Source organism: Puccinia triticina, chromosome 10A (assembly GCF_026914185.1).
Source record: "Puccinia triticina chromosome 10A, complete sequence".
Taxonomy (NCBI): domain Eukaryota; kingdom Fungi; phylum Basidiomycota; class Pucciniomycetes; order Pucciniales; family Pucciniaceae; genus Puccinia; species Puccinia triticina.
The window spans coordinates 3,831,027-3,851,909 of record NC_070567.1 but is presented as its reverse complement, the minus strand read 5'-3'; the positions used below and the strand labels follow the sequence as shown (position 1 = coordinate 3,851,909).

General features: G+C 44.8%; 2 protein-coding genes across 2 annotated transcripts; one reads left to right on the top strand and one right to left on the bottom strand.

Moving 5' to 3' along the window:
* Window positions 1-6,048: 6,048 nt before the first annotated feature.
* On the top strand, window positions 6,049-7,705 carry PtA15_10A358 (uncharacterized protein; the record flags this gene model as incomplete). The annotated part of the gene is made up of 5 exons (XM_053160524.1): window positions 6,049-6,169; window positions 6,241-6,707; window positions 6,800-7,025; window positions 7,101-7,495; window positions 7,625-7,705. The coding sequence occupies 5 exons, from the start codon at window positions 6,049-6,051 to the stop codon at window positions 7,703-7,705; spliced, it is 1,290 nt and encodes a 429-aa protein (XP_053024490.1).
* Window positions 7,706-8,820: 1,115 nt separating this feature from the next.
* On the bottom strand, window positions 8,821-11,963 carry PtA15_10A357 (uncharacterized protein; the record flags this gene model as incomplete). The annotated part of the gene is made up of 15 exons (XM_053160523.1): window positions 8,821-8,839; window positions 8,923-9,253; window positions 9,327-9,402; window positions 9,469-9,516; window positions 9,601-9,652; window positions 9,757-9,926; window positions 9,993-10,044; window positions 10,112-10,158; window positions 10,235-10,284; window positions 10,391-10,535; window positions 10,610-10,661; window positions 10,751-10,931; window positions 11,035-11,254; window positions 11,353-11,610; window positions 11,844-11,963. The coding sequence occupies 15 exons, from the start codon at window positions 11,961-11,963 to the stop codon at window positions 8,821-8,823; spliced, it is 1,821 nt and encodes a 606-aa protein (XP_053024489.1).
* Window positions 11,964-20,883: the final 8,920 nt, after the last annotated feature.

The window sequence follows — 20,883 nt, the reverse complement described above, 5'->3', positions numbered from 1 at the left end:
AAAATGACTTCTAACTGTATACACCATGGGGCAGTGTGGTGTTCCCACTGGTGCAGAAGTCTCAGGATCATGGGAAGCTCAAGCAGGCGGAGATGCGGAAGGCAGAGCGGGATATTCCAGGTTCTTTCCCTCAACTTCAAGTTAATGATGGCAATCAGGACACGGGTACCGCCTGCGTGTCCGGGTACCTCCTCATTTTTTGGCCAAAATCAGATACCCGTACCCGTACTTGGCACCCGTGTATTTTTGGAGGGTACCGGCGGTACTTTTCAGTGTTTTTTGCACTTTTTCTTGTATTTCATGCCTTGATATCACTAAAAAAAATTCACAATGGATATATTACAATATTTCTATCACTTTTGCCTTGCCTTTCCCCTTCGTCATCATTGTTTTCCCCCTCTTTCCGTCTTTGATGCCTTCGTTCCACTTGTTGAGCAAACCTGGTTTCATTTTGTTATTCTTAGAGTAGAAAGCAACCGTCATTCCCCTGCTCACCGACTTCGCGCTAAGCCAGTGCCTCTTGACAGTGACATAGTCTTGCCCAAAGCTAAATGCCCGCTCAACATCCACTGATGTAGCTGGAAAAGAAAGAGCCAGTTAGATTTCAGCAACAATGGGAATTTATGTTATCTGTAACAAAAAGTAACGGATAACATAACTAAATTGGTGCCGTTATCCTTGCGCTAACGGCAGCATTGTTTTAGTTACGTTATTTTTTGATTTTTTTTCTGTTTTATTAGACCCGTTACGTTATCCCCCGCAATCTGAGGAGGATAACGTGCGGATAACGCGGGTTTTTTGCCTATTTTACGGGGCTTTTACGCCAGATAACGCGGTTAGCGCGTTATTGGCGTTATTTTTTGCGGCATCAAGGCGGAAATTTGCCTCTGTTACGTTATCCAAAAGAGCGCAGGAATATTTCACCAGATAACGATAACGCGTTATCTGGTAACGGTGGGAAGTTACGTTACAAAAATCCCGCTGGATAACGTAACGTAAGTAACTTCCCATTGTTGATTTCAGGAACAAGCATCAATTTAGCTAGCAAAAGACTACATACCTGGGCAGCTTAAGACATCAAGGGCCATTTTTAAAAGCCCCCCATAGGTGTTTCCTCCTTGCTTTTGTTGCAGCCACCAACTGAGGCCATTGACAGGTTGGGATCGATCCAAGACCAGGGCACCAGCAAGCCAGATGTCGAGTGGGTCACTTGACGAGTTACCTGAGCGTGCTGCTGATGCAGCACCGAGTTGAGATAAAAAGCCAGATTGGGGCTGAAAATACCAATCAGCACAATTTCTCTAATAAAGACAGGATTGATCGGAAAGGGGCGTACTTTGGCGTTTGGACTAGGTTCTTTGGTTGTTGTGGATTTGAATTCAGGCTTGTAATGAGTCTCCCACATCTCTCGGGTATGTCTGATAGCCTCATGGATCCATTCTTTATCCCACTTCGCTATTTTAAAATACTCATCTTTAAATGAGGGATGGAGTACTGGAAGGGAAGATTAATGAACATAAGTCACAACAAAAACAAATCAAACGGTTAATAAACACTGAACTTACCCATTGCTATTCGGTATAAAGGTGAACAGTCAGTTAATGTATAGTACTTGTTAGTGAGCTGGAGACCGGCACGGCAGGCGTTCCTCAAAGCAGGTGAATATTTTTTCTCCAAAATAACCGTCGATAAGTGTGTGGTGATCTGGTCAATGAACACCACAACTTGTGACAGCCGTGCCGAGCTTTCTGTTGAGACTTGCAAGGTGATTTTGTAAAATGGCTGGAGTACCGAGGCCAAATCTTCCGCTAATGCCATATCAGATTGGTCGAGTTGAAGGCTTTGACTGAGGCCATATTTTTTGTCGCGCTGCCACTCCAAGCTAGAAATAAATTTCAGTTTTTCATTGATGTGAAACAATTTATGAAACAACTTACACAGCAGACTGACACCAAAGAATGCTACTGATTTGAAGGTAGGTTGAGTTCCACCTTGTACATACATCTTGTTGGATAGAATGTGGTTTATTGATTGCGTGGCCTTCACAAATATCGACAGGTGATTTTTTCATTTTCCGGGCAATCACTCAAAACTATGTTCAACATCTGATGTAAGTAGTATTCTATGAAACATTAAAAATCAATAGTATTTACCTTGGAGAGACTTTGGCGGCAAGTCTCTGTTGTGTAAGTATCTTGGTTGGTGTCTTCGTCACTAAGATCTGCGATATCATCAGCATCTAGCTCTTGCTCATCACCAATTTGGCTGATCTCGTTTTGCTCTTCTGGATCTGATTCACTGCTATCATTGTCATCCAACTCAGGATCGGGTTGGCCTTTGCTGCGACTAGAGTTCAAATGGAATGAATCAAAAATGATGTTTCTAGAAAAGAAAAAGAGAAAACTTACTGATTAATAGATTGTTCCACCTCATGAAACTCATCCTCCAAATCGTCTGAAGCATCATTGATCCCTTCTTTTGATCGGTTACCGTTGTTGGATCCAAACGGTCGCAAGATTGCCTTGGCAATCAAATTGAGGATATGCGCAAAACAGCGTATCCATTGGGGTTCACCCTTGAAGCGGGGCCACTTGAGCTGATTGATCATTGCTTTGTTGTTAGACGTGTTATCTGAAACAATTCCGCAAATCTAGGGAAATTCCGTGAATAATCAGTTCAAGAGACATGTTGGTGATAATTAAAAAAAATGAATTACGTACCTTATCTTGGACTCCAAACTTCTCAACAACCATTTGAACAATCTCGGCCAAGTATTCGCCCGTGTGGCTCTGTGATAGTTTAATGAAGTCGAGGGGCATAGATTCCACTTTGTGTTTTGTACTGTCCTCATGACGAAGCCAGTAGATGATAATACCAAGAATGTCGAAGCCGTTTGGAGACTGCCAAGCATTGACTCCAAGATACATTGCCCCGTTATGGTCCTGTGGAAAACACACACATTGCATCAGCGTAAAAGTAAGAAAGCAACACTTATCTTTGCTCACCTTCAACTGGAGCTTGAAGTCTTCCTGTACAGCGGTGTACAGAGCATGGATAGACCGCGAGATTGTGCGTCGATTGGGTAAGTGCTTGAGGACAGTTGGATGTAAAATGCCTTTGAGGCTTTCGTCTTCCAGTGCCGAGAAAGGACGTGCAGCCTCCGCACACCACATAGCACACTTTTGAGCAACCTGTTCAAAGGGAAAAGTCAAAGTGTGTAAAAACATAACATTGGACACTCAGAACTTACTTCGCGTGCATCAATTTCTCCAGTACCTGTGACTCCAAGCGATGCAAGAGTCTGCATTTCTTGCTTGGCTTGTTTTTTCTTGAGACAGACAGCCGCATGCTTCAGGAGGTTGCTACAAGATGAGTCGGTTGTTGGGCAATTGATCCTGACACCACACCTAGATGGAGGAGACGCATCAGCATGGATTTGGGTGGTAAGGAGATGTGTGCTTGTAAAGAAACTCACTCTTTACAAGGGTATGCAATCATTCTTTGGCCGTGCTTGTCGAGATGGTTGGATAGCTCGGGGACATCATATGAAGTGTAACTAGAACTGACCGCGGTCCTAGCTATTTTTTGTGCTCGAGCTGTTGGTTTTATTTAGATTCATTCCATTAGCACGCTTTAGCAAGCAGGTCAGAAAAAAAAGAACAAGACACTGACACAGCTCCTCTTGATCTGTCGGCGGTTGGGTTGATCCAGGACCAGGTGCCGCACTGGTTGTTTGATCTGATTTTCCCCTCTCGTCATTTGATTCACCCTCGTGCGGTGACATTGATATAGGCACATGTCTCCCTTGAGCCGATGGGGTAGCTGGGCTGGGAGAACTGGAGATAGAGGGTCGGTTTCTCTTGCGCGGACGAGAGCTGGTGGACATGGATGTTTGATTTTTGCGACGGGATCTCATGGAGGGCTGATGTGGGAAGTGATCGGAATTGGATTCAAATCCAGAAGGGGGGCGGGGATCGAACTTAAGTGTGGCCCACTCCGATTGGAGGCGGGGCGGGGGATATACCCAGCCAAAAAAAGGAGCCGAGGCCAGGGATTACCTCTACACCACGGGTGCACTAAAAGTTTCCAAGGTGGTCTTGAGAACCAAAATGGTTGGATAGTGGTTTTTAGGACCAAATTGGTCTGAATTTGGTTTGGGAACCCATTTGGTTACCAATTTGGTTCCCAAAACCATTTTGTGAGAGAATGACCACCGTCCTCTAAGAGATTTGGTTTTCAGAACCAATCTCACAACTTTTTCCCAAATGTTGTGGGATTGGTTCTGAAAACCAAAATGGTTGGTGTAAAGGATATCAAAACCAAAAACGTTGGCAGAGCGGTTCCCAGAACCAAATGGAAGTTCCTGGAAATATTTCTCAGAACTGTCCTGACATGGGCAGGCAGTTCTGAAAACTCAATTGTGGCGTGCCGAGGACTGCGGGCTGCGCAGCCATTTATACCATTTGATATATATTTGAAATATCCCCCCAGATGCTTTCTCCGACCGGAGACTTGAAAATATTCCCCCAGTTGCCTCCACAACTCGCCCATCATCAATCCCCTCTGGAACGAGGCCCTCCGCCGCTGGAAACTCCTCTCCTCCCTTGTTGGCCATCACCCCTTCGAGGACTCCTCCGGCGATGCTGGCATGTACAACTGTGTGCCGGCCCTCGGCACCATCTCTAGCGAAGGCGTCCTGGTCCGTCTCTTCTCTCTCACACACGCTTTGCTTTTCTCTTGTGGGCTCATTTGTTGGGATACAAGATGCAGGAAAATACAAATGCCTGGATCAGCATCTCTGGCCTCCTCAATCGTCCAGGACTGAGTGTATTGGAAATATTGTGAAAACCATTCAAATTGGTTTTCAAAATATTTTTTTGCACCCGTGGTGTACTGATATTGGATATTGGCGGGTATCAAGCAGAGGTACCCGGGTACCGCCTCATTTTTCGGCCAAAATCAGATACCTGGACCCGTACTTGGCACCCGCGGCGGCGGTACCCGCCAAGCTGATGAGTACCGCCCGGCGGGTGCCGGGTACTGCCCGGGCGGTACCCGATTGCCATCTTTACTTCAAGTCCATTAGTGGGTTGGTTTGCAAGGGCTGCCACAGGTGGAGTTTGATGTTCAAGGTTTGGTCCAGTCAATCATCAAGGTTTCAGGGTCTGAAGTTGCTCCGCTCCAAATTTGTCTTTCATTTCTCACAATTGTTTTCCTTTCTTTTCTTTTGTGTTGTTGTGTGTGGGAGTTGCTGCAAGGTCTGTGCGCTTGTAAGTTGTCACACATGAGGAGAGGATGAAACCTCCCGGAGTCCAAGTGTGATTCGGCATTGGGAATTTTCTGATCCAGGGAATAACCATCAAAGTTTTGGATCGATCTTCATTGTTTCGAGTATGTATTGCTGAGTCTGCTCGCCGTGGACCTCAACAAACCAAAACTCTGCAACAATGCCTTGGGCTACGGAAAATGGTTTGCTATGCTTAGCATTTGCCACAGCTGAATGAGCTCCCAGCACCCTCCTCAATTTATGAGGACAACATCATTAACCTTGACTGCTAATCTCATAATTTCAAGGCTGTCAGGACTTATTAACACAATTGTAAAAGTTTGGCAAACTGCCCATAATTGGTTATTTCTGATGAAATTTGAACCTTACCAATTTTCCAAAAAAATAATAATACTGGTTTCCAATGTGTCCTAAAGTTTTGCAACTTTCAACTGTAAACCTCCCTATTGGGCCTGCCGCTGTACAACCTTGACATGCAGGCAAGTCCCTACCTCTGGTAATTTTATTGCGCCCCACAAGCACAGATTCAATTATGTGAAGTTCATGGCAAAGCGGCCTTTGACTGGTGGTGTTGAGGTGGATGGCAGGAACAAGAACCGCTGTCTGGTGAACGGAGCTTGCTGGATGCGCTCGGGCTCCCCGAACATTGCTGAGCTCCTCGGGGCTCCGACGGGGCCTCCCTTGTTGTCTGACGTCATCTGCCCGGGTCGGCTTGGCGGAGGTTGGCTGTTGACCATTGACCAACCCCACCGGAAGACAAGATGCCGACCGCCCGGCTCATCGAGCAACCGAACGCCGCACGGACCAGCAACCGAAACCTGCTCTTCTTGGTCACACTCTCCCTGCTGCCGATCTACACCTTCACTCGGTCTCGCTGGACTGGTTGGGTCGCTTTTCCAGCTGTCTCGATCAGATGTGCTTCTCTGACTTTTTGTTCTTTGTTTTCGCTCTAGCTCGCTTGGGGCTCGATCAACTGCACTTGGTCCTCCTCCAGCTCATATTCACCTACTTCTTCTCGCAAAGGTTTTCCTCCCAAAGTAGCGGTGCATCATCGGGATCGAAAAGCAATGAGCAAGATACCAAACCCGAACCAGTGGACAACAAGAAGAAGAAGATAGGCCAGGAGACATCGGATACGTCGATTGGTATCGCCAAGGGCTTGCAAGAATTGGTCGACCGACCATCCGACTGGACCAACGTGTTTCCGACTCCTGGAATCGAGATCCTCAAACATCGGACCATCAACTCCCTGTATGCGGTCCGGACTGAATTCGAAGAGGACCACAGTCTGACTCTCGAACAGTTGGTCCGCTGTATACGCGAATCCAAGCAGTGGGAATGGGACAAAATGTGTGAATGTGGGGAGGACTTGGGCGACGGGGTGACATGGGTTCGACTCAAGGGTTTCTGGCCGATCAAAGTGAGTATCCATCGATCCAAATGGATGTCGACACTCCACCGATCTTTCAAATTGTTTTCCTGACGCACATGTAAATTGATACGAGCCCTCAGCCGAAAGAGTTGGTCATGCGCTCGTGCATGTTTCGACTCCCTGGCTCGTCAGACGTGGATGGAGCCTCAAAGCCACCGATCAGGATTCTGGCAGCCTCGAGTAGCACGACCCATCCTTCAAAAAAATCGACGCTAGAAATCAAGTTTGCCGGGTATCTGATCGAGCAGCTGTCTGCCTCTAGCGGTCTGCGTGTCACCCAGGTGGTTGACCTCTCGGGTTTTGGTGGTGCGCCTTGATTGTGATGGTGTCTTGTAGCCCTCACCTTCCTGACATGGCTTCCTGGCTATTTATGCTTTACAGCCTTGCCGGCGTTTGTGACGAAGGCGGTGGTGTGCAAGTTTGTGCCCTCTTCCTTACGAAAGCTGGTTGCTTTAGCACAGCGTCTACCGCCACTACCAGTCTCAACATCAGAAGGAACTCCGCCTTCCTGGCTGCCCCCAATCCTTGACGACTCGATCACATGCACCTCAGTCGGAAAACCTTCGACAGAAAGAGAGCGGCTGAGACTCGAGATCGACCAGCTCAAGAAAATCATCCTCGACTTACAACACCAGAAGCCCCGCAAACCTTTCGATCTCCGCTCTAGTTTGGCAAACAGACTCTCCGTGCCTTCTGTCAGCATCGCTGGCGCCGCCCTGGCTGTCTGTCTTTCAGTTGCTTACAAGACCCGGCTCTACTTCAATCGACGCGAAAAAGTACGTTGGATGTAGCTGCTCAATTATCCTGTTGCTTGCAGTAGCGCCAAAGATAACACAGTTCACTCTTTCTGCTCTCATTCTCCGCCCTCCCGGGGACCGTTTCTTTTTGATGTAACCGGTTGGTAGAGGACTGTCTTGTTCGTTAATGAGTGGGTCCCTGATGACTTGGTCTTCCTTCTCGAATTCCTCTCAAGAAAGAGAGAGTAGTCATCCGTCTTCGGATGCACACACATCTCAAACAACAACACTACACACCTATATATTTATTAAACAAATTGTGTAAGGAAGTCGTAGTACCAAGCATTCTTTTTATCATCATCATAGAAACACTCGAGCACACAAAATATTTACACCATATACGATTGGTTTTGGTTAAAGATTGTTCAATCCTATATTCTTAATATCTCTGCTTTTGGATCCCGATCTTGTACATTCATACACATGTGGTCCACATAGAGAATAGGTAGAAATGATGGATATGCAAACCCGAAGTGCAAAGCAATCACATGTATCATTAATATCATCAGAGGCTTGGTTATACCTGCGACTTCTAACCCAACCCAATCAATGTCGACGGGTCCGTTCCCGCGGGTCCGGAGACAGTCGCAGGGACCTACTCTTCGGTGGCGGATTTCTTTCGGCAAGCCGTTACCCCCATTCCTCCGCAGATGTGGCAGTCGTATGCCTGCTTGGTGCTACGCAAGCTGGCAGAGGAAAAACACAAGAAAACTTGTTTGCCAAAACAATACTCATCTTTGTCTGGCCTGTGATGCGGGAATTTGTGGCATGGCCTTTTTGCTATCTATTGCATATGTTCTTTCTGGCAGGATTTTATGAGATACTTGGCACAATTCACCGGCATGACTCAAATTATTGAAATGAGCTCGAGCTTGGTGCGTCTCATTTAAGGTGCGGAGTGGTGCTGATCTCAAAAACGTTCCAAGCTGGTTAGGTTGGGAAAAATATCTGGTTACAGGATTTAGACTAATGAATCATGAGAATCAATCCTGAAAGAGCCAGCTAAACAAAATACAAAAGACATTGGAGTTGATGATAGATAGTAAAAGCGCATGAAAAATGTTCTTATTTGCTAAAATGTGTCATATATCCTGTTGTCTGTTTTCTCGATTTGTGAAAGATATTAAAGCAAGCCAAAATATTACCAAAGATTTCCAAAAGAGAAGAAAAGAATGTATAATCAACTCGGCAGGTCCGTTCTAAAATGTGGCGACTGAATTTGTCTGGGAACATATCAAACTAAAGCCTGCCACTTGGTCTTTAGTTGATCCATGTCAGACCAACTCCAACTGTTGGAAGAATTATTACCAACCGAATTTTTCGCTGGCGGAATGAGATCGATATAGACTCAGTAAGGCCAGTTCTAAAGCGGATATCTCAAAAAGAGACGGGAAGCATATGCTTACGTGTGCAATTTGACTCCGCCAATCCTTTGGACTCGGTCAGAATCCAAGTCAAGAACGGCTTGGCTGAATCCTTCGACAAAGCCAGAGGGTCCACAAACACCCACGCCCAATCCACCGCCGTTATCCAGAGTTTCATCGAATGCGACTTCATTGAGGACTTCCTTGAAGTTTGGCCGAGCAGAATTCAATTCCATCGATGCCAAGTAACTTCGTTCAACTAAGGTATTGCTGTTTGCTTTTGTTAGGAATAGTTTGACTGTGACAGCGATCCCGTGAGCTTGGGCAACCCTGATTGTTTCCTCCATCCCCGGGCCAAAACTTTCGATCATATCTGGGTAAAAGATAAAGTAGGTTCAGATCGCGCCAGGCCGGTTCATTTGAATCAACCCGGCTGCCTGACGTACCTGGCTCCCGCAAGCTCCAAACTACATGAACCTGCTTCGTGATACTTTTACGACTTTTAACAGCTTGGCCGATAACCTGGTAACGGCAAAATTCACTGCAATTTAATATCGAGAAAGCTAGAATGCCAGGGAAAAAACTTACGTCTTCAAGAGCTGCCATACAATAAGTGAAACCACTTCCCCCAGCACACTGCAATTGGTTGCAGATAGCCGATTAGGTCCGGCCAGCAGTATGGAAATAAGGTAGACAATGGCGACAATGTGTTTTGCTTACTAGTAGGACTGTACGATACCGAGTCATGTCGGTGAAAAAGGTCCCGTACGGTCTGAGAATTGAGTTTGAATGCGAGAAAGTACTTTCAGCACCGGCAGAGAAACGAGCAAGGGGAAAACCACCTTGTGATGTCGGTATAAATTCAGAACAACTAACCCATCCACAAGAACATGATAGGAAGTGACAGAAGGAGATAAATTGCCTTGGACTATCACGGTGCAACCTTTGGATTCGTCCTTCATTTCGATTGGAGAGGGTAGATTCGATTCTAACCCCACATTATCTGAGCTATTCTCTCGTGGCTGACCTGCCAAAGAATATATTCTCTTTTTTTGATGGCAAAGATAAGGAAAACGCGTAGTCAAAATGCAAGATGTGAAGCGGTCACTTACCTCAGTGAAATCGCCGGCCGCTTTTGCCACAATGAGCAAATGGTCGGTTGACCTGAACCGCTTATCGAAAGTCAGTCTCAGCCCTCCTAAAACCATGATCGCGGCAATAAGCAACTGACCCATATGGAGTTGATGAATTAGGTGCGTTTGCAATTGTGAAGGGGTGCTGCACGTTTTAACGCGAGAAGATGTGGTTCTCAGTTTTGATTCGGATTAACATTTCGAAGCGCAGAGGTGTTTACCTTCTCAAATATTTGGCGCCCTTTTAGAACTCTCAAGAACACATGTTGGCCTGTCGAAAGAACGATAAAATAGTATTTTTAGCCACTGGATGCAGATGACGGACTCATTTCGGAAAAGACCGTGCATGAAAGATATGCGCAAGGTAGATTACTTACCTGCGCGCCAGCCATCATTAATACCTTTAACCTCGATCCTGGTTAAGCCACCTGGCATGGCAGTAAATGTAGCAAGCTTGAATCTTGATTTTACAATCTTGAGCAGGTTATCCAGAACGAGGAACGCAATACAAGCCGCCAAAAACTACAGACAGTTGGCGGTTAAGATCAGCAAAAATTCAATGTTTTGGCTTTTTCATTAGGTCAAAATTGCTTCACTGGTCTGGTGCATTCCGTGTGTAACCAAAGCATCACAATCAACGTGATATAACTGTAGGACGGTAAGAGGGAGCATAACAATCAATGGGTACGTCTCAATAAATCAACTCGAGGGAAAGAGAAAGCGTGTTTTTTACTCACCCGAACACGTGAAATGTTAAGAAGACTTGATAACAGCAGTTACGGAAGACCCTGGACCCCATGAGATTGAGGAATGCAAGCAAGCAAAGTGCAATTAATCCTCTTCGCGAAGCTTTCTTGAAATGAATCTCGCGCGTAAAATCATATTGCAACTTCATTTGTAAGGCTCCATGGATAATGGCTTTGGAAATTAAAAGACGCGAGCAGCGTTATTCAAAGATTCAAAACAGTTTCTGTTTAATCGTTAAGAATTCTTCCCTAAGATTAATGAATAATCAACTTACCGAATATGAAGATGATTCTCGCAACAGACCGGTGGACGAAATTCAGTCGTTCGTAACCAACACCAGTAATGTAACTCAAAGGTGAATTCTTCATTGACAACACGAATAGCAGCGGAAATTGTGAAATCGCAATAAAACCAAATCTTTTGTAGTTCTTAAGGCTCGTTACTCCATCAGTGTTCCTATAGAGCGAGAGGACTACCAAAAGGACCAAGTAGATCTGTTTGATCCCCAAAACAATAGAATAGATCAGGATTGGATGGAGATTTTCTGCGGGAGATAATACAATGAAATCCATGGGAGAGTCGCGCAACTGACCAGAAGAAACAGACAATTTCCTAGATTGAACTGATTCAGCAAAGAACCAAGATAAGGGACTTTGAGATTATATAGCTTGATCGAAGTCAATTTAGCCCTCATCAATGGGCTGCCACTGGCGAAAGGTTGAGTAGCTTTTGATTCGGTTTCATTGCGATTTTTGGACAGCAAGTAGCCTTTAGTTGCGAACGAAGCTGGCCGCGAAGTTGCGCTAAATCGATATTTGATAAAACTTGGCAATCGTAGCAACGCTATGAGCTAAGTAGGGAATAAAAATTAAGGCGGGATAGAACCAGTTTCAGTATGTTTGTCTTTTATCAAATACTCTTTCGCTATTCGCCGCCAGCGGAACTCAGATTTGGAGTGAAATGCGACACTAGCCAGAGATGAAAAACTATTTCATCGCTAACTTAAGCTTTTCCAAGTTTATACTAATGAGAATGCTTATCTGCTTGTCTACAGCTTCAGCAACTTCACGATCCCTGACTTACACCAAGAACAGCCAGAGTCAGATAACCCAAGAAATCGCCAATGTTCTCGTTGAGTTCATAATCCGGCATTACCATTGGCATGTGTGCGGCCGCAGGCGAAGGTCTGGTCGGCGAGGCCATAGTGCAGAGCTAGCACAAAAACTATCGACCTCTCCTGAGAATACGATAGGAAATCGTGGGGGGTTGTTTAATCAATTCAAACAAGATCTGTTAGGAAGTCGACGGAGGGAGAATCGTCGTGCAGGGAAATTTGTCGGGGGATTCAATCAGATTTCTGGGTCAAGTTTTTTCTAACCATTGGCCGTTGTGACAGCGTTTTCTTCAGTTTATTTATTTAGATGGATGGCGTGATGCTGCCTCAAATATCCTGAAGGCGTTGGCAGGATTCGACACGGGACGGAGAAGTTGGTCAGGAGAAGCAGACCAAGACAATACTGCGATGATGAAACTGAGGTCTAGGCGACGGGAAGGCAAAAATGGTTTGTGAATCCGGAGCCAGAAAATTGGGCAGAGCTGATTTAGTTGTCTAAGTATGTATCTTGGAGGCTTGAGTGAGGATGCACCAGGTTTGGTACCCCTATGGTGACCTGTGGAGACTGAGAAAATCGAGCGGACACTGCAGGGTTGTTGTCGTTCGAGGGATGTGGGGAACAACGTAACCAAGAACACACAATATAAGGGCGGACGAAGCCAACCTATTCAAGAAACACGCGGCAGTGACAGACCCTCTAGGGGGCGATATCATCTATGTAATTAAACTTCCCACATACATATACATATTTTCAGTGATCAAGGAGGAAAAAGGAGAATTGTTGACGTGTGATTCCTATAAACAACTGTAAATGCATGGATTCGTGTTTTCCAAGTCAAAGCTGGAAGACAGCGCTTTCAGTCCTCCACCAGTCAGCACCACTCACCCAGACTCACCCGGAAGAACTTTTGTGCTGTCCGCCATTCTTGCGGTGTAACTACATGAGTACATACGGATATGTATGTACTTACGGCATAAGGACTGGGAAAAACTTGAAGGTTCGTCCCGGTTCATCAGGGAACTTGGAAGCAAAAGGCCCACCGGAGTTGTGTGCGAAAGCAGATCCTTCCAATGTGGGCACTGCAAGTGCAACTATGAAGCGATGCCTCGTCTGGCTCTGTTTGGCCGCACTGGCGATAGCGGACGCGGTTAGTCGCTGTATGTACACGCCATATCAGCTTGAACCTAAATCTGAATTCGCAAACGGAAAATCAATCTTGATTCCTAGCCCGCTATGCTCTGTGTTCTGAACGGATGAGGACTGGAAGGGGCCAAGGGCAGGAGGCTTGGAGTTTTTGGGACCAAGAGCTTCACTTCCCTTTCAAACGGGAAATAAATGGCCTACGAGTGTACATAAGTCGACATAAGTGGTAATTAAGTATGTAAGAGGTAGCAAACGGCGGTGAGAAATGCCATAGTTCCTGCTTCCCAAGAGATTAGCAGGAAGTCCCTGGAATAGCCGTACTTTCATAGCTCAGGAAAAATGGCGGAGTAACGGATGCCAGACAGTGCGTGCGTGCCGGGGGCGCAGAAAGTGTGGATCCCGATGAGTGTGACTTCGAACTTCGACTCACATAGGGGTAAGGGGGCCTTCCAGCTTGGAGAGATACAAGTTTTTTTTTGTCAGGCAGCCAAGGGCGATGATGACACGTTGCCCAACTCAGTCTAGTCTGCATAGTCCAGAGATTACATAGGGGTTTATCGATCACGTCCTACAGGGAAAAAGTGCGAAGTTTGAACAAGCCTTTCATGGCCGTGAGCCAGAAATTTGAACGGTGCTTCCAATGTCCTGCGTGCGGACAGATAGGTCTTGGGAGCCGATCACAGGCAGACCTAGTTTCGTCCAAAGGATACGCGTCAGCAAAAATGACGCGATTCATACCGATGGACATCTAATCTCATCAGATGAGCCTTTGATGGATTTGAATATTTATGAGAACGAGCTAGACCAGGACCCTGGAAACCCCCTATAGAGGTGGGTAACCAAAATGTATGATTTTTTTGGCCAAAACCAAAAAGGGTGCTCACCAAATATGTATGAATGGCCTTTTTTTGGCATGAGGGTACGCACGGAAAATGTACTTTTTTTCTCATGGGGTTGGGGGGTTGGTAACGAAGATTGTATGAAAGTTCAGGGTTGAGCAGAAAAGCACCCCGGTAACCCCCCCCCCCCCCCCCCCCCCCTCGGCAGCGAGCCAAGGCCAGCCAACAATTTGTTTTTTTCAACTGCCCGCCGGCAAGGAGGAGGGGTTCTAGGGGGTTTGAGAGCCCACAACTAGTGGAGGACTTCCCGTCATTTTTGAATAAATCTGGATTTTCAGATTTCGCAGGGAAATCTGGAATTTGGGACTCTGGATTGCTTTGGGGATCTTCGGGGACCTAGATTTCCCTGCGAAATCTGAAATCTGGCAGCTCAGATCTGACTTTCCAGATCAACGGGAAGTCCTCCAGTGGAGGACTTCCCGCCGATCTGGAAACCCAGATTTTCCCAGATTTCGCAGGGAAATCTGGGAAGATCTAGGATTTGGGATGATCGAGCCCAGATTTCCCCGCAAAATCTGGAAAAATCTGAGTTCCCAGATTGACGGGAAGTCCTCCAGTAGCCGGCTTAATCCTGTTTAATCTAGATTCTACTTGAAAACACAGAAATTCAAGCTAATTCTCAAAAAGGTAGAAACATGTCCAGGCTCATCAGAGCAAATCAGAGCTCATATAAGTTTAATTCATCTTTGTAAAAATGTTGGTCAATACTATTGTTCCAGATCTGTTTGACAAATTCTTCTCAATCTCTCTATCAGATTCGCAGATACCTTGCGGAACACAAAATGACTTAATCTTTTGGCAGTTTAGCTCTCGTGCAATAATCCCTGAAGATGAAGAAGATGAGGGAATGTGGTATGTTGTGAATGAAAGCATGGATGTGGTCTTTGGTGTTGAAAACTGCAAATAAAATCTCAGGTGTGGAAAGTTTGGCATTGAAGTTGTGCTTGAGTACTTGAAGAAAGCTCGTGGTCACCCCTCTTGGAATGCAGGCAAGCTCCCAATTAAAACAGTCACAATTGATCTTTTGTGGTTTTTAATCTAATTGTTTTTTATTTTTTTTGACTTCAAATGCTACAGCTGCCTATAAGATGCTATGCAGTGAAAAGAACGGCAAGCTGGCTGCGCAAAAAGGCCTGCTGTGGGGTTTCTGGGCCAAAAAAAAAAGGGTACGCACCAAATTTGTATGGATTTTTGGGCAGAGCCCTGAGGCTACGCACAAAACCGGTATGAATGCCTTGTGAAAATGTATGAATTTTGGCCAAATCTTGGATTTTTGGTTAACCACCTCTATAGGGGGTTTCCAGGGTCCTGCTAGACCATTGATGGAAGTAAGGAAATTGTAGCACGTGTACCGTTAATCAGTGTATGGGTTACAAAAGGGTGCAAGAGATGTTGGATCCGCCACAGGCCACGGGCCCGGCTCATGATTGTGATTCCGCGCAAGATTGAATGTCAGGGAAAAGCTTTCAAGTTGCGTTAAGGAATCGTTTGGCTTTGATGCAATCATTGTGTGTCCACGCCTTAAGACTTGAGCAGGAGAGAAGATCCCTTCAGAACAATCCCAAAAGAAAAAAAGTGGAACCTATGGGTTTTTGGAGGTCAACCATGTCCCTGGTAAAACAATACTTTGGACGCTTGTCAAAGTTAAGCCACTGTTTGGTAGTTGTGTAAAAGTCAGGTCTTGGTTCTAAAAATACATAAAAAAGATTGGGGGCAATGCTTGGATGCTGGGCCATTCCATGCACCAGCTCACTTGACCTCAAGTGTGATGGTACATATACATAGCCTCTACAGAGATAAAGGTGAAAAATGATGAAAGCAGAGTTCTGCTGCCTCCTGTCTTGCAAGGTTAGGTGTAAGTCCCTCCTTGGGAGGGTTGCTTTGCAACAGCACTCATGTACCTCCAATCGAGGGACTTGGCTAAGTTTGGTAAATTCAAGTTTCAACCCTGTCTGTGCATGTGCTGGGACATGAGCTCCTTGGCCTGGCCATGAGCCATGAAGATTGCACACCAACTTGGTTGACACCAACTCCAAGTCAGTCCAGCCACGACTGGTATGAAGTATCTGGGCTACCACACTACAAGAAAAAGTCTTGCAACTGCCATCAGTTGACATGTGCAAACTTGAAGGGAGCAGGTGGATTAGCTGGCCCTCTGTCATATGTTAATTCAACAAAGCTTCAACGCAGTGACTGTGCAAAGGAAGATTTTTATGTAAATTAGAGTTGTAGAAATTTTTCTTATAGCACCAAGCCCACCCATCTTGTTTCAAATAACAACTGGGGATTTTTATCTATCAATCTCACTTTTCATTTCTCTTCTTGTTATTTATACAAATCTGATCTTTCTTGAGATGGTAAATTGTATCTCTATAGTGTGGTATGCTTCTACTCTACAGACCCACAAACACCTACATTTTATGCCATCTTATCTAGTCCATTTCTTCCTCTAGTAGTATTTCTACTCACTCACTGAATGATTATTATTCTTTCCTGAAATATACACTTGGACTTGGTCCTTGCCCATCTCATGCATCTCTCCCACTTCTGTTAATCTCAACACTTTGCAGATTCAGGAATAATATAAGCTCTCTGAAGAGGTGTGGCCTTTCTCCTCCCGCTCTGCGGATGAGTTGAGTTTGTTTTCCTTTTTCTGAACTCAATCATTGTCTATTTATTAGTTCTGTATTCAAGGTGTCACCAGTTTAGAGGTGCACCCTGACAATTTACCTCATAATCTGCTCTCAGCTCCAGGTTTGCACCTGCATTCAACAACCAATCATCAAATTTTCACACAATGGTGGAGAATTTCCTGTCAATCTGAAAATTCAGCCTAGGTCCCCAAAGCTCCCCAAAGGGATCCAGAGTCAAAATTCTTGGATTTTCCTGCAAAATCTGTAATTCCAAATTCATTCCAGATTGATGGGAAGTCCTCCAGTGTTTTATTTCTTCAAAGAAACCATCCAAAAAAGGGAATACAGCAAAGGCAGAAAAGCTTGTGTGTGAAGTGCAAGTCAACTGGGAGAAGTTTCTTGAGGTTTTCTCTTAGTGACCACTTTCTGGAAATTCTTTTGAGTATGGTAAACAATTTTTTTTTTTTGATTTCCCCTTGCATTTTCACCAGTGGGGAATCTTTTGCACTCTTGATAGAGTGTCAGACCATAATCTTATCATTCCCGCCCTTACTTTGGAGCATCATGCCATCCAGAATTTACTGCTTTACTGGATGCATGTTGATGGTAAAATTTGTATTGGCTTTTAAAGATCATGCATACTGCGGACTTCACAAAGGTTTCATAGTACATTTCACTCATTCATCCTCCACTGCATACTTAGGTAGATATTTACCCTCCCCCATCCAGCTTTGCTGGAATAAAAACTTTCTCTCTCTGCCAAAACTAGGTAAGCCTTGTTTCCTGTTATCTTTTCTTCCCTCTCTTGCTAGTTGTAGAAAGTATTATTACAGCAGTACCGGGAATTGGGGGAGTTACAGCTCCCCTTGATGACTGGTACAGCTGTTAATTGAAGGGAGTTAAAGATCTGCTTGATGAACATATTTTCCAGTCATTGGGAGGAGTTGTCACTCCCCTTGATGACTGGTACTTCTCAGACATCAACAGGAGTCAAAAGTCTGCTCAATGAACAGTGTCACTGGCTGTTTGAAGGAGTGAAATTTCTTATCAACAACTGGTAATGGTGTTCATAAAAGTGAGTGACAACTCCTCACAATTCAGAGTCAGTACCGGTTATCAAGGGTAGTGACAACTTCCCTTGACAACTGATCAAGCTGGCAAACAAACAGAGTTGTAACTCCCAATTCCCTTTGATGACCAGATGTGCCAGTCATCAAGGGGAGTTGTGAATACCCCTGATAAACAGCACTGACTGGTCATTGAAGGGAGTTCCAATGAACGGTACAGCTATGTAATTGATTCCAAGTTGTAACTGATTTTGATGACCACCTGTGCCAGTCATCAAGGGGAGTTGTACCCTTGATGGTTGGTCAGTACTTGTCATTGGGAGGAGTTACAACTCCTCCAGGTGACAGGTAGAGCTGGTCATTGGGAGGGGTTTTAAATCACCTTGATGACTGCTACAGGTGGTCATTGAAGGAAATTACATTAAAACTCCACATCATTTAAGCAGCTGTAGTGGCCATCCAGTGGATTCAACTCTCCTCAATGACTGTTACAGCTGGTATTCAAGAGGATACAAAACTCCCCTCAATGACCTGTAATTTGCAGGGTACTGTCCACCCTGAGATTTGGCCAAACATCACAGTGGAAATGTCACACATGGCACAGTCCACCACAAGGAGATGTAAATATCCTCAATGACCAACACAGCTGGTCATCAAGAGGATATACAGCTCCCCTTGATGAACTGTCCTTTGCAGGGGACTTTCCATCCTGATATTGGGCCAAAAATCATGGTCAACATGCCTCACAAGCAACAGTCCACCTGTATACCAGCCTGCAGAGAGGAATCCCCTCTTGGCGCGCTGGAATACATATACTGGCTCTCCAAGAGGGATCACTCTCAGTGGGCTGACATGCAAACATTAGCCTGCTGAGGGGGATCTGACATGTCATTACAGGGATATTATTAAATTTTGGGCTTTATGACTCCTGAAGTTCAATTAAACCTCAATGAAATCAAAACCTATGCCCTGGAACAGGCTGGATCTAGAAATAATTATCCTGCTGCAATTATCCAGCTGAAATTTGGGATCTGCCATCATGGTATCCTGTGGAAGAATTATGGTTGTTCCACCCACAAATTGTGACAGTAACCCATCATGTGAGCCCAGAGTCACCTGAGCTTTTAAATATGATTCAAGTTGAGTTGAACTTGATTCATGATCAAGGCAAAAGTCTGTTTTTTCACCTTATTGAGTTACAGATGAGATCAGCTTGAGTTGGAAACAACATCAAAATTGGATGAAGTATGAAATTCATGAATTACAAACTTTACACAGTTGAAATCTAGCAGGGTTGGGTTGGTTGGGTCAGTGGAGAATCATTCACAGTAGGTGGGTGTGATGGAGCTTAAATGTGATCACACTTAACAGGTGAGTGTAATATTTTAGCTTTGCGCAGCTCGCACTCAAACGTTAAAATTATGGGACAAACAAAACAAAAATATTTGTGAAATTCTCCAAGCATTCTACAAAAAACAACAAGTGCTGGCACTCTATAGAGATTGCAAAAGATTCACCCTGGTTTGTGTACAGGCAAGTGAAAGGTGAACTTCATCCAATCCGCCGCTAAACGTAGACTTTGGATTTAAACCTTTGAAGCTTGCTTCATTGGTTTCTTTGTGTGTTAGACTTTTTCAACAACTACTTTGTTGTCTAGGGTGAACCGGGAGCTTCCTGCGCTCCCCAAGCCATCCAAGTATGGGTTAAATGGGGGAAGGTGCCAGTTCCTTTCCTCCTCTCTCTTCCTTTTGCCTCCTTACTGGCTGGATTTAAGAGAGGCTCCTTGGAGTAAAAAATAACATGAGATTCCATTGTTGCGATGGTTTTCTCTTCCCTCGCCTGGGATTCACTGGGAATCCCCAAGCTCTGAGCCCAAAGGGCGGGTGGGGCAAAATTTTTGTTCCTTCCTACAAAAACAGTGAGTGGCAATACGGAGGGCTGACGGGTTTGTTGAGTGAAGGTCTCCTCTTGCTCTGTGTTTCCCGCTGGTACCTGTTGCTAGATCAAATAGGTTTTGGTGCCATCTGCAGCCTACGGCAGTCATGCGCAGTAACTTACTGCGCGCCCTGCCGGTAACACCTTACCTCTCTGGGTGTGGTGTTGTGCATTCATCTACTTGCCGCAGCTACTTGGACCTATGCCGCCTCCTTCAGCGCTCCCAGTAACTAAAAAGGAAAGAGCCGTGAGGGGAAATAGTCAACTACACTACTAATAATGCAGAAGAGGCTAAAGGTGTAAGTGAGGCTGCCCTCTTGACTAATGCTGATGGAGAGAGGTTTATACTCAGAAAAAGAAAAGGGTGTGGCTGATGGAATCTTTGAATTAGATGGCTTTAACACTAATGGGTTTGAGGTGTATGCCAATCCTACTGAGCAAGAGCAGAAAAGTGAGGGATGAGGGTAATAAAGGTAAGGCAGAAGCCCTTCAGACCCTGTGAGATGGGTCAAGGCTTGGAAGTTAAAGGTAGAGTGATATATGCAGAGAAATATATTTCTAGAGTGATAAAAGAAAGCTTACAAGTTTCTGATAAATGACAAACCTCCATGTTCCCCTCCTTCTGATATAATTACCAGCCCCCTCACCTCCATTTTCATCCCTATTTAGCTTTTTTAAAACATCAATTTCTTTGAGTATCTTGGAATTTATGCCAGATCAAAATATAACCGCCTGTGTGCACTCATTCCAAGGTCTATTTGCTGATACAGTGTTTTAAAATTTTGTGTACCTCTTCTTTTTATCAACAGAGATCTATGTTCTCTCTTTGGGGCTCATTATCTTCCTGCTGTTGGTGCCTCAGCGCCAAGATCATAGATCATGTCATTGTAGGCCTGATCAAGCTAGGTAGCTTTGATTGGCTACCAAAAGGGTTGGGTCAGTGCACTATGCAGATACAAGATGAAATCTGAATGAAAGTTAGTGATGTGCTCAACATCACAATTGTTTTGCTTTTTATTCTGATTTTCAAAGTATTTTTTTCAAGATAGTTGAGCCAGATGTCTGAAAAGTAAAATACATGAAAATTTTGATAAGAGGATTGTCATTCAGGAAAAACAGGTCTTATGTGTAAGGGTTGAGAAGTGACTGAGTAATGAGGAATATAACCATCAGTGTGACCAATTATCCGGTTCTCTCGTGCAAAGAATCCTGATAAGTCATTAGTCCCTCCGGCAAAGCCTCAGGCAAGGAGGACTTGGTTAATTTTGGAAAATGGTATACTTGAAATCTATTCTGCTGACCTCGCTCGTTCTTGTATTGAATATCTTCAT